Consider the following 13,651-nt stretch of genomic DNA (forward strand, 5'->3'; position numbering starts at 1 on the left):
GAAACTATAGAAAGCACACTAAACGCCTAATGTACCTCTCAAAGCACAACATATTCCCGAGAGGCCGTAGTGCCACACAACTAAATAGCATAGCTAATCGCGCAATGCAGCCCAGAGAATAACGTTGCTTTCACCTACCATAGACACGCGTATGGAACCATAATATGACGATTTTATAGATATTTAGAACTACAGATGACAAGAAAATAACATCATCGAGACGGTTCTAAACCATATTACGGCTGCATGTCGCACCACAATTCGTAAATATCCAGCAAAATTTATGCAACAAAATCGTTCTGGGACCTATCGCACATTCGCAAACGTGAAGCTTTAAAATGACCAGTAAAACGGGAATCCTTTACATTTACTGAATATTGTTTCAAGGGGTGACGTCGTTGTTAGTATCAACGTCATTGAAGAAGCAGAAATAACTATGGGACATCTGACAAAACAGATGTGAAAATTTGCACCTATATTGACGCATACGGGGGAGAAAAACAGATTTGTTGAAATCTCGTTGCATAATTCAAGAAATCGGATGCAAGAAACATTTTCGGCACTTCTCTCATTTATGTGGTGGGCTATTGGTGGATAAGCAAAAGTCATTCATAACAGGAGTTCTATACAAGACTTTTCGTTGTTTAAAAAAGAAACTTTGCATGAAGCAAACTAACAGCTCTACGGTGCCAATTGTATATTTGTAATCAGTGTGAGGTTACTCGCGCCAATTTCTTCTCAAAGTTCATTTAGACAATGTACTTTCACTGGAACAGCTGCGACGTACACAATTTCGTCGAGCAATTTCTTGTCCCATGTTGAGATTATGACCATATACGTAACGCATGTGTGAAAGCGAGCATATATTTTATGTTCGTCGCAATTCTGTAATATGTTCTTGGACGTGTAACACAACGTTGCACTAACCTATTTATTAGTATTTTCAGACCTTTCTTCACATCTACTCACTGAAGAACTGCATTGCATATAAAATTTCACGTGAAATCCATACTCCAACTCTTGCATGAAGAAAACTGCAGAAGTTTGTAACTATATCGGTTAAATGCATGTTTCATTTATGATTCGTGAGAGGGTGACTCAGAAACTACGAGAATGTCCAAACAACCAGACACTAATGAGAACAATGGGCAACTCACTGTTACCAACTTACCACGGCGATCTCCAATATATTTTTCTGTTTCGACATTTCCATAGTCTTCTCAAAATTTACAGCATTTACATCTAAAAAGTGAGTCTTTTAAAGTACTGTCATTGCCTAAAAGAACAAAAATCGTCAGTTGGTAGTACCTCAGAGCGGAAAACGCATCTATGGTTCCAAACCGTCACACAGTGTAGCTATTACCCTTTCCTGTCTAAAAATTTTAACTCATTTCATTACAAGCAAGCAGAAAGGAAACCGTCATAATCCACACGTACATAATAAATAATCCAATTAAGAATAAATCCTTAGCGAGATTGTTCACCACCGTGGTTTTGAACATCCCGATATATCGTACTGACCTTGATATCCATCACTGTGGCTTCAGAAGTGATCTATGGGGAGAGTAAAAACAAAATAAAGTATTGAAAGTATTATAATGAAGTCACCACTAAGGGTTAGTGAGGATACATTAAATGATGACGGTTACTAACGTCACTTTCAGCGCAGCGAACAATAAAAACAAGTGAAAAACACATATTTTAAAAGGTTCTTTATTGAGGCCGATGGATGCATAACGCATTAATTCTTATTTAGGATGAGCTCACTCCATTCGTTACTGCAGAAACTGATGCAAGGCAGATATAACTAGGTATAATTAGTTCTTTAAGATCGTTAATTAAACTACAGGCTTTGTCGATTCCTATAAACTCAGAAAATTGCCCTAAAAGTTCCATGAACCAATGAATACCTAGGAGCATCTAAATTGTAACTGGCTACCTTATTTTAAACAATTAAAGATAAGAAGATATCCCCTACACGGTTTAATTTCTTAAAAATTACCCAAACTTTATCCAAATTGTGAAATGACATAAATACCTTGTCAGACCCGTCTTTGAACAAACAAAACTGGGCGTATGTTGGAGCTGTCGCATCGTACTCGTGAACTCATTCGGACCCCTCTCTACCTATAAATATTATTAAAAAATTTCAGACTATAATTCTCTATCTAAACTGTCACTTATGTGTTAATATTCCACACAAGAAGGGATAAAGTTAGGATTTTGAAGGGTATAGAAACTTTCATAGAGTTTATACCTCAAACTTTGTCACAAATACTCTTAGAAAACTGAAGCAGAGTGACATTATCCTTCGTCGCTGTAGGCAGCTGCGAGCTAAGTAGTGCCGTGGAACCTTTATCCTTACTCTAAACTCCACTTGAGCGACACCTCGATCGCAATCTTTTACGCAATTGCACCATAGTTCGGAACGCTGTGTTCTTCTGTGATTAACGAAGAGACAGAAAATAACACCGACAGAGAAAAAAGAGTATGGATACTAACTACTACTAGCATCACACTTCAAAAGTACTTTATACGCGACTAAGAAGCATTTTAAGGGGATACAAATAAGAATTATGCTTAGAGAATGACGTTTGCTTTGTATTTCAGAATTTCTTTTTTTTTTTTTTGCACTGGAGCTGTCGTTTTGAGAGCTCAGAGCCGCCAAGAACTAATAATGATAATTTTTTCATATTGACAATAAAATACAATTATGTATGAATGAACAGTTGAACAAATATTATAACATCCCTTGCACTAATCACTTATTTCCAGCTTCAGACTCGCGGTATGTGCTTCCACAAGCATTGCAATAATTATTTCCTAGCATTCATACCATGAAACATTGGCTAGTCACAATCATTGTTCGACTCTTCTGACTCTCGAGGGAAAAGCTGGTCGAGTTCCATTTAGTTATTCAACTCATACATCCTCGGCCATGCCAATCACCCATATCGCGCCCTAATGGGTGCATCGCAACTAAGGGGACCATTTTAATTGCTTGTAGAGCCTGGGTTTACACAATAATGGACAAACTGGCACAAGGATTAGTGGCACAATGAAGGAGCTGAGTAGCTGACAAAATTAGGAAGGAGCTAACGTCATTTCTCTCCATATTGGTGTAGTCATTGATTAGAAACTACATTGCGATTTTCATTGCTGCGGAGTCAACAGCTCTCCTTTCATCAGCATTCAATTAGAATAATGATACATTCTGGAAAAAAAAGGAGGGACATACCATCCCCAAAAGGATCATCTTGCAAAGAAGTATCATTAGTTTATACTAACAAAATGAAACAATACTAACATTACGGCAAAATGAACAAAATGGATATTTGGAATTGACAACAACAATAAAGATAACAAACAAATCCTAGTAATAAGAAGAAAACTGATTTCAACAAAAGTACCAACAAGGAACGTGGAGATCTGGTCATGAGCTTAACGATTCACTTCTGAGTAGTCTTTTTATGTCCACACCTCAAGGAAAAAACATTGTTATCTTACTGTAATAGATGAAAATGAGTAGAGTGTCGTCACCTCACACATCAAAGACGTCTTTCTCGTGACTTCTTGGGTCTGGTTTTTTAACAAGCTCGCTAAACTCAATCGCTACACCTTCGTTCGCATCCTGACGGCTGCTTTTGAAGAACCGACAACTACGTGACAGATAAAATAGCTGAAAGAAGAATTTCGTTTCTTGACACATGTCCAAGGGCCGCAAGGATTTCGATGCTGGAAACAACCTTGACGCAACATATAGGAGAAATGCAACATGGGAGAACGTCAAAATTCACTTTTTGTATCAGTGTATGCTTTCAAAACTTCTTAAAGGCAGCATATCACGATAATGATGATGTTGCGTATCCGTATCGAAACCCATACACGCGCCTCCTCCACGAGCAAGCTGTCGGAAAACAGGGGCTCAATTCCCTCAGCAACCTATTCGAGTAAAACCAATAAAGAGCATGCCGAGGGAAGAATCGTAGAGGAGAGTAATCCCGCACTCTAACTGTGACACTTGCGAACTATGTTAAGATCTTTATTCACTACGAGAGAGGCTAATACCAAACATTTCCCTTAACACTGCGTTTAAGGTATGACCACAGCGCAAAGCACAAACATTTTACGTTGTGTCCAGCCTCGGAATCGATGAAGCTCACGAAGGTAAAAATCAGAGAAGAACAACTTCTGTATTCAAATGACCTACCAGGTCTCTCTGATAGTAAAGAATGACAAGCAAGGCAAAAATAGCGACGCAAACGAAGAAAAACTTCAGTGCAGATGTGGGGTCATGAGACAGTGCACAATTGCAGGATGTGCTGTTGGAGAATTCTGTGGTGCTGTCGGCATCGAGTATCCACTCAGTCACATTCTCAATCTTGAAAGATCAACATCAACTGTGTTTGGGATTGTTCTCTGTAGAATTTCCATGTCCCAAGTGAATTGGCACATCTTTCAGTCATGTATTAGGTGAATGCAACCGAAGGCGATTAATACTTAACCTAACTCTACTTCTCTACTTAACTTAACGTATAAGTTCTACAGTTCTACCCAAAGCAAGTGCCCAATACTAATTTGCAAACAGATCTGTTCACATTCATAGTTTATAACAGATGGAAAACTACAGTAGTTCATTTCTTAAATCCCGGAAAATATCCCTTTTAAGAAAACACTTCTGATGCTGTCGATTCGCAAATGCTTAGGTTTGAGCACACTTCCAGATAAAAGAGCATCTAGTTTGGTCAAAGACTTACGCTCACGGGTCCTGACAAAGAATAATGTGATTGAAACGAAAATTGAAGCAAAGAAAACAGAATAGTTTAATATATTTGGAACTAACTAAAATAATATTAAAACATGTATGATTTTTTCTCTCAAAGTACTTTTTATATGAACTGCCAAAAACGTTCCAACATTTCCTAGATAAATCCATTCAGCCGAAGAGTATAATGTCCTCAGCGCTTAACTAAGTTAGCAGCGAGCAAAAGCAGTATAATGGCCGCTCTCAGTTCTAATGTACCAGTGGCTTCAATGACGTCAGCATATCCGGGCAATGTGAACGACAGACAATATTTCATAACCAGAGCCCGGTCCGTGAACGGTGGAACATAGATTCAAGTTTGTTCGAGTGTAAAGTGAGTATTTATCATCAGTAATCCCTTATGAAGTTAGTAAACCTTAAACAAATAAGGAAGAGCTAATCTTGTAGGGAAGACAACAAATAATCTAGCATTTAATTCTCCCTAGTGACAGCTGCATACATTTCTTTACACTTAAAATAATACCATATAATGTCATGCAGATAAAATAAAAAGCATCAAATAGACGAATATCCTTCCACACAGTTTCTCAATTAAAATTGGGACACATACCGCACTATATATAGCAGAGTGGATTTCGGCAGCATCACTGGAATTCATTTTAGACTGCCAAAAACAGCACAAAGCTAATGAAATGAAATCTGTAGATCTTAATGAGATAGCCTGTGGTGAAGCAACTGGAGAGAGAAAAGAAAAAATAAGCGGACAGCAATCCGCTTGAAGTGTACATCACATTATTTAAAGTAATAATTTAATGACAAGAAGATTCCAAGCAAAGCAAAAAAAAAACCTGAAGCTAAACATGTACGTAAACGCGACCGAAAAAGTACACATAAAAGTTTTTGTTGATTTTCAATGAAATAAGAAATTGCCAGATTTGACCATTAAGGAAAAGAACGCATCACTTTCTAAGAATCACTTATCAATATATCAATATACAGTTAGGTACGTACTTTATTTCCGGAGATCTGTGGAAAACTGATAAATGGAAGCATTTGAGATCTAGAACCTAACATAACATAACTTATAATAACATGCATTAACTTAGTGAGCAAAATGAAAAAAATGAAAGTCCGGTAAAATGAGAAACCAAGCCGTACATGATTGGTTCCTCCTAGCACAACCGTGGAATTCTCTGGACAGTCAGCTCTTTGACAACCTTCACAGTAATCTTACAGATAATTTTCAATTTACAAAATCGATTGCAGTCCCGAAATGTTTCCTAACGACAACGATTTTACACTTCTACTACTCTCATAATAGTTAGCACACCACTGATTTCAAAGTAGATCAAAATGAATAAGATGTGGTCAGGGCGGCTGCGAATCATGATCAAAAATCAATCCCTGTCCGCTGTTCACACAACCAATCCGTGTTCGAAAGCATAGACATCTTTTCTCTTATACTTATCATCATTACCATTAGCAACGCAAAGAAATAACAATCTGATTGGAGCGAAGAAGCTTACGTTTCCAGGAAAAGATAGGATATCTTGAGTAGAACCCAACTTTCATTATATCTATGTTGTCTTGTTATGCCAACAAGGTTTTGGTGAATTTTTATCATTGGCCTCACGTTTCGACAACTTCGTCTTGACAACAAGATAACATAAATACAGTTTCCAATGCCAAGGTTTCAAGAAGAGAGGGTTTGGAGATTGTTGGACAACCTACTTCCACTTTTTTAAACGGACATACAGGTGCAAATCTTCGCTTTCGGGGAAGACTAAAGTTGTGTGCACCCTCAAATTTCTCGAGTTCAATTTGATCTGCGACTCACCACAACTAAGAAGACCCAAATCACTCAGAATGTACCACCATGAAATATCTTCATCTCATCCCTCTTCTGCCTATGCTTCCTGGCACGCATTAGCTTGACGGTAGAAATGCGCAGTAGAAGAGAACTCAAAGAATTTCAAGGTGGAAAACTTAAGGTGGTTTTTTCGTTCATTTCACCATTGATATTCCTTTCAGATAATTGCACAGAGCCACGTATTAAGGCTGTGGATGGTAGAAATCGACCCTGCTCTCCGCGTTTTCTCTTCGTAGCATGGATATGCCGCGATTCATGAAGGTATTTCTGAAATCACACATTCAATATGAAGTCTACAAAATTTTTGAATAAAGCTAAAATGGTCTGTCAATGCAATACTCCACTAAAATCTGGTTTGCGATCTCACCACGAACTCAAAACAAAAAATTCTTCACCTATAGACGAATAGGATTAGAAGTACCGAAAATTTTCGCCTGTTTAAAAATGTTTCCAACAAATTCCCAAGCAAATTACTCCCTACTCCTCCTGAAAGTTCTTGATAGCGCCTTGTTTTAAATGTTCCCATTTTCTTTTTTTTTCTTTATTTTTTTCTTTTGTGAATACTGTTTTAATGTTCTGTAGCGTCTTAACTCCCTCGATTTCTCTCCTCCAGGTTTTTTGTCTCTCATTCGGGCATTGGCAAATAATACTAAATGTATAGAAATTGAAATTTGATTTTTTTTCTGTCAGGAAAGTGACTCAAAAATCAAATAAAAATGTTGGAATTTGATCCTTAGAGTCAGAATTACTAATCTAAGTCGACATAAGTAAACAAACCGAGGGTGATTCGCTTCGGATAAAGGAATGAAAGGAAAGCAATCATCTTCCTAAATAGAAGAACTTTGTATAAAACACCATTAAAAACTGACAGAAGCACAAAACTACACCTTTTGCACAAAATCACAGCTTTCACGTAGTTTCCATCTTTTTTCCCCATTTAAGCTTAATTTCTGAACTAGTTGATCTGGAGCAAGAGATAAACACAAACCTTTCGAGTTTTAGATAATCGACCTTCAGACATCATCTTCTTTCGAGTATCCCTACGCTTCAGTATTCTCTCATATTGTCGTGGATTCACATAAACAACCTGAAATCTGGATAAACGTAAATTTTGAGGAATCTGGAGTACGAACAACAAGACAAAACGACAAAAAGACGAAAGACTTACGTCATTCGAATTTACAACGTCAGATGCGTAGGAGAGTAGAGTGTCTGATGCTGTAAAAGTGAAATACGCTTTATCTGACATCAAATCTTGTCATAAAACCGCTAGTGAAGGTCTATTGAAAGAAACAATAGTTTGCTTTAGATCCTTTCGGCTGTTTGAAGCAAAGAGTAGAACTATCTGAACTAACGGGATAGATTTTCCTGATTAGTGACATCTACGCTGCATGTTTCACCAACTGGTACCATTAGGAAGACAACCGGCTTTTCCTGATAACTGATTGTGATCATATTTTCATTTCCAAGGTCTGGAACCTGGAAATACAGTCTTTTGTAGTATACAATGAACGGAAATTCGCTCAGCAACAGCTTACCGCATACTCTCCACTGTTGAACATCTCTGGTACTCCCGTTTGCACAGGGCTATACAAGGGGACAGTACCTTCCACTTGGTACTGTTGAATGGTTTCCCTGACAGGATCCATGACGTCCGAAAATTATAAAAACCCCCGATGGGAAGCCTTGTTCTTCGTACAAGTACCGCTGAAATACGATATTTCTATCATTTCCACACATGACTCGAAGTTTTTAAACGATCCATGTACGATTTCCAACGAAAAACTTCAAAAGCTACATTGAATACGGAAAAACATACGTGAAATTTACAGAGCAAAGAGCCAATCACTCCATATCCCACGGAACTTCTAGTGTATACGTTTAGAGACTGCACGCTAGGCGAAACAGGGACTTGACCGCTAGGTTTCGCGCGGGGACCTCTTTGTATGACGCTCATGTACGCGTGCACGTTTAGTGACTTGTAAAAGTAAAGAGTAAGAAGAAGTAGAAAAGAGTAAAGTAGAAGTAAATAATTGGATCAATCGATGTCCTAAGACCTAAGCATTAGTTTTAGAGGATCTATGACATATAAGTCAAGGTCACCAAGAGAAAAAAGTAAATTAGAGCGTCGAGAAAGAAAGTCGCCACAGGCTGCTTCTCACATCCCTCCCCCCTACATTTTCCCCTACTTTATCACAACCAATGATTAACTTTTAAAAAAGTCCAGGTGACATAGGTTAGACTACGTTTGTTTGCTTTACTTTTTTGTGGGATAAAGATGTACGCCGTTCGATCCCATCGCAGACCATCTCCATACTAATACGCAACATTTCTGTCTCCGGTTTTTAGTCTCGAACCCGTCCTTTAGAGCTTTCATGACTGTAAGCTGATGCTTACGTCCGAGAGAAATATGTAAACAGCGTTAGATGGGTACTTATTTTCACTGTGCAACATTTGTTTTTGATGCTCTTGGATTTGATCTTTTGTACAATAACGTAATATGACGATAATATAATAATAACGTACAACACAATTTGTGGGAATAAGACTATGGGGACAAAGGACGTCGGACGTCGTGGTTGGTTGGTTGGGCGATCGATAACCAGCGGGTGGTGCGCAGCCAATAGGAGCATTTGTGACATGCTCGCTTGGAGCCGGCCAATGGTAGTTTCATGTCTTTCTATCATAATTTTTTTTTCCTTTTTGTTTGTAAGATTAGTATTTCGTACGCACGATCACACTTTCCGAAAGGATAACTATGTTTTTCGATTCGAGGGACAAGCAGACTTCGACTCGACTAATACGAAACATTTTCTCTTTTCACATCTTCCCACTCGACTGAAATGTGCAAAGATTTTCGTTGCTGATATATTGTTTTGTGTGGAAAATCTTTGGAAATTGGTTAAGAAGGTTACTATACTCTACAGAATCAACAAGAATGTTTCAACGGAATTTGGTGTCAACCTGAAAAGTTGAACGGAATAATGTCAAAGGGTAGCAATTCTTCTGGATTTTTCTTTGTCATAAACTATCCGGAACATATGTTGTCGTTATCTGATTTTCAGAAAATGAAGGATGAAGGTTTTTCGTTTATTTGTTGACGATGTTTGTCTGCGCCTCGCTGGCTGGAAGGGGAATTTGTTACCATTGACTATGTACACCAATGACTAAAACAGTATGCTTCTTCGACCAAGAGTAGCACTATGTGCACAAATTGGTTCCAGCTACAGAGATCTTGGTTGTGCCTGGGACCAATGGATTTGATTCTAGTGTGACCAAAAAAGAAGCCGTGATATGTTCTATATTCTATAGACGGGTCAAAACGACATGAACCACGGTGCAGTTGCTTAAAGGCAGCATACCACGAATCTGAGGTGGTGCAGATTTCAGGTGGAGTATTCGTATACAGGGTGGGAGACTACGAAGAAGGAGGTTATTCCGTCCATTTCTTGCTAATTGCCGTAGAAAACGGCCCGGAAGATGCGGCGCCGCACAAGACTGGCGCGCTCCAATCGAACCTCTTGTACAAAATGGTGCGCCAAAACGAATGAAGCCGTATCTTCCGGGCCGTTTTTTACGACAATTAGGAAGAAATGGACGGAATCACCCCCCCCCCTCCGTAGTCTCCCATCCCGTATACGAATACTCCACCTGAAATCCGTACCACCTCAGATTCGTGAGGTGATGCCTTTAAGCGGTTTCGAAGCGCCGCGATTGCGACAACGATTGGAATCGAGTTGGAACCACACCAACTGCAGCAAGGAATGATGCCAGCAAGGGTCCCTCTTCGATCCTAACGGCTACCCTCCACCGCACCACATCGTGCACAGCCGCTTACGCAGCTGCACCGTTTTCCAGTACGTGTTGATGTTACTATAGACATGTCCTACGAATTTGGCACGTAAGCAGCAAAGAATATAAGTTTTACACGTTGTGCAATAGCTTAGAAAGAATGTAATGTGCAATGTGTGGAGAAAAATACTGTATATTGCACAGAACTTCCATCAGAACTATCTAGCATTTATTTCTTTTTACACACTTTCAAGTGTCGATTCAGCACCGTTGAACCCGCATATAATCCACCGCAATGTCGACATCGAATTCGTTCCACTGAAAAAAAGTAGAATTATTCATTTAGCTGATAAGCTATATAAGGAATTAACTGCTCACTCATATGTGTTCGAGTCATGTGATGACGTCGTTCCGATGTCGTTTTGAAAAACCTGTCACATAGCTCGCATCTGTATTTAACTTCTGGAATATGTATTGCACGAATATGTAGTCGCATTCTGAATACAAAGTCGTTTTAATTCGTTGATCACGAAAAGAAATCGAACTGAACTGTACCTTTCACTAGTGGCAAACTGGCTGCCACAATGCTCACAGCTAAACGGCGTTGAGCCTGTGTGTGATCGTAGATGTCGTAGTAGTAAGTACCTGGAATCAATGTTTGAATTAATGAACTTGTGAGATATCTCAAGAATATCCTTGGTGCAATCAAACCTGTGCGCATAGCGATTATTCTTCTTCTTGCAATCACGCCATTCACAACTTCTTTTGTTTAGTTCGACGTGTCTTTCTAGAAAAAGACAGCAAGATAGGAGCCTTCATAGAATCGAGACAAATCGATAGCTATCTTTAAAAACATCTGTAGACATCGACAAACACAAAACCAGGAAATTATAGACCTGCGTGCGCCTGTAATTCTTCCAAACTTGCGAACACGACTTCGCAAGAGGCCCATTGACATTTGTGCGGACATAAGATTATGCCATCCTGGAATTGCTTCACAAACTCAGTAATATGAAGAGATTTTCAAAAAAAAGCAGAAGCTGTTCGATTTAGGGTGAGCGTCATATCTAATCTTCACTTTTTAGTTTTTATATCAGATGTTTGTTATGCTGCAACACAAAAACTGGACTAGTATAAACAAACCACATAAGACGTCGAGGGTTCTTGTATCGTGTCACCATTGTCGAATCCTAACAGACGGTCTTCTCCACCAAGAAGCTGCAACAGTAGTTTTGTTCTAAAATTTTAAAGTGGAGAAAACTTGCTAGAACTCAATACATACTTCAGATGGGACCTGGATAGCGTATGAATGTTCTTGATCATCCAACTCCCCTTGTCCTATTCGGCGATAGTAGTCATGTGTAGGGTTAACGAGACGATCAAAATCACTTGAAGGAAGGTAACAATGATCAAAACCGTCTTCATGTGATTCCAATAATGCTTCCTTTAAACGAAAAATCGTTAGGGAGGTTCGTTCGATACGCGTGCATTTTTTGCACATATAATCGACTCTTTGAATTCAGATGGTCAGGCGCTTAGCCCGGAACAAGGTTCAAAGATTGAGTTTCACAATTCATTGCAACTAGTACATTTCCTAGAAGGAAACGATAACCCTTTTCACCTACTGGATTACTATCATTACCATATCATAGGGTGATTTATTATAAAGCACTATGGTGATCTCGATCGATCTGCTGGATGTAAAATCAAAATATTAACAACATGTTGTTCAGGAATTTGGTAATTCCGACCTATTGTAGTTGGATCAAAAGGACTTATGCTCGATGCAATTGCGCGAACAGTTTCGCAGTGGAGTTGATGCCTGGGATCGATGTGTTACCATCGCTAGCTTCATTAGGAGTGCAGCAATGAGAGATACTACCAAAGGCCCCCAACCGCTACACTCAACCGCGCCGCTTTGAGGGGGGAACTCCACTGAGCTTGAAGCCGGCTTTTCCACCCAACTTTAAACCTACAGACACGAGTCTCTTTTAGATTTCCATCCTTTACTGATTCTCAGGTATTTAATATTCGATTTGACGAAAAAAACCAATATAGGGTCGGGTCAAACGACATAAAACACGAATATTCGCGCAAGCGGCTGCGGTCGAAGCGGTGCGGTGGGGACAGCGGATAGAATCGAGGTAGGGCCATGGCGAACTGCAGAGATGGGCAACGGTGGTATATGGTATGGTAGCGAGATTCTTTACACGATCCCTACCGCTACGCTCCACCACGCCGCTTCGAGCGCAGCCGCTTACCAACTGTCCGTGTTCCGTGTCGTTTTGACCCAACTATAATCCAAAAATGAAAAACTTTTCAAAACATCATACGATATACTATACTTTGGCAGTACAGATGAGATTTCCTACCTTTTCTTTTTCCCTGTTCTGATCCCAACTGAATGGCCTTTCTTCATTATCCAATTTAGCTATATCAGCAAGCATTAACAAGTTATCAGATTCCATTTCACTTAAGAAATAGGCATTATGTTCAAGAGAAAAAATAACCGTGTCAATATGTCTGGGAATACACCACAATGTTTACTACAAAAACAGTCCGTAATTTCCTACTATTTACAAGTGTGGAATGCAATAATCGTGGACATTACAAGCGGGATTGATAGAATCAAATACTTATCGAATTCACATACGAAACAAGAAAACAAAAGAACCAAACAAGTATACAAGTTTATTTCTGGGCAAGGTTAATGGCTGAGCAGTAACATATACAGCTGAAGAAGTAAGCCACAGAGCTGAAGAATTGCAAAGTTACACCTACAAAACATAGAACGGCGCCTAAAAACAGTGCAGAGGCATCATGTGACCATAACCATGTAAACCATGTACTGTAATCATATAAAGGTAGCATTTTACAAGGAAATGTTTACAAATTTGGATATTTCCGATTAATACATGCATATATACACGAAGAAGTTTTCGCAAATTCAATTTTAAAAATCACAGAAGAGCAGAGATAAAGCTGAGGATAAAAGTGGCACGGAATGCATATCAGAATTACATCCAAACTCATCCACAACTGTACTTTTCAAATTGTACTACAAGAACAACAATAAAGTTACAAAATTACAAACTATCCTCAACTTCAAGACATATTATTTATGAATGAGTTCGGGAGCAACTTGATGTCACAGGCATTGTTCAGCAAGAAAAAAATAGAAAATAATTTTATGATCCACGAAAAAAGGAGAAGAAAAGTGGAAA

General features: G+C 38.9%; 1 protein-coding gene across 7 annotated transcripts; it reads right to left on the reverse strand.

Moving 5' to 3' along the window:
* Positions 1-3,468: 3,468 nt before the first annotated feature.
* RB195_008802 (uncharacterized protein) lies at positions 3,469-12,895 on the reverse strand (the record flags this gene model as incomplete). 7 transcript variants are annotated; one of them, XM_064195484.1, is made up of 20 exons in its annotated part: positions 3,469-3,480; positions 3,541-3,599; positions 3,658-3,679; positions 4,211-4,381; positions 5,376-5,500; positions 6,779-6,902; positions 7,624-7,722; positions 7,804-7,853; positions 7,991-8,114; positions 8,174-8,270; positions 8,335-8,342; positions 8,455-8,523; positions 10,675-10,745; positions 10,806-10,924; positions 10,983-11,072; positions 11,139-11,214; positions 11,324-11,411; positions 11,571-11,645; positions 11,710-11,871; positions 12,800-12,895. In XM_064195484.1, the coding sequence occupies 20 exons, from the start codon at positions 12,893-12,895 to the stop codon at positions 3,469-3,471; spliced, it is 1,737 nt and encodes a 578-aa protein (XP_064046627.1). The 7 variants fall into 7 exon arrangements, with proteins under 7 accessions (XP_064046627.1, XP_064046628.1, XP_064046629.1 ...); XM_064195487.1 differs by lacking the exons at positions 3,469-3,480; positions 3,541-3,599; positions 3,658-3,679; positions 4,211-4,381; positions 5,376-5,500 and adding exons at positions 7,413-7,462; positions 7,523-7,599 and having other exon boundaries at positions 6,818-6,902; positions 7,647-7,722; XM_064195486.1 differs by lacking the exons at positions 3,469-3,480; positions 3,541-3,599; positions 3,658-3,679; positions 4,211-4,381; positions 5,376-5,500 and adding an exon at positions 7,413-7,462 and having other exon boundaries at positions 6,818-6,902.
* Positions 12,896-13,651: the final 756 nt, after the last annotated feature.

This window comes from Necator americanus, chromosome III (genome assembly GCF_031761385.1).
Source record: "Necator americanus strain Aroian chromosome III, whole genome shotgun sequence".
Lineage (NCBI taxonomy): Eukaryota > Metazoa > Nematoda > Chromadorea > Rhabditida > Ancylostomatidae > Necator > Necator americanus.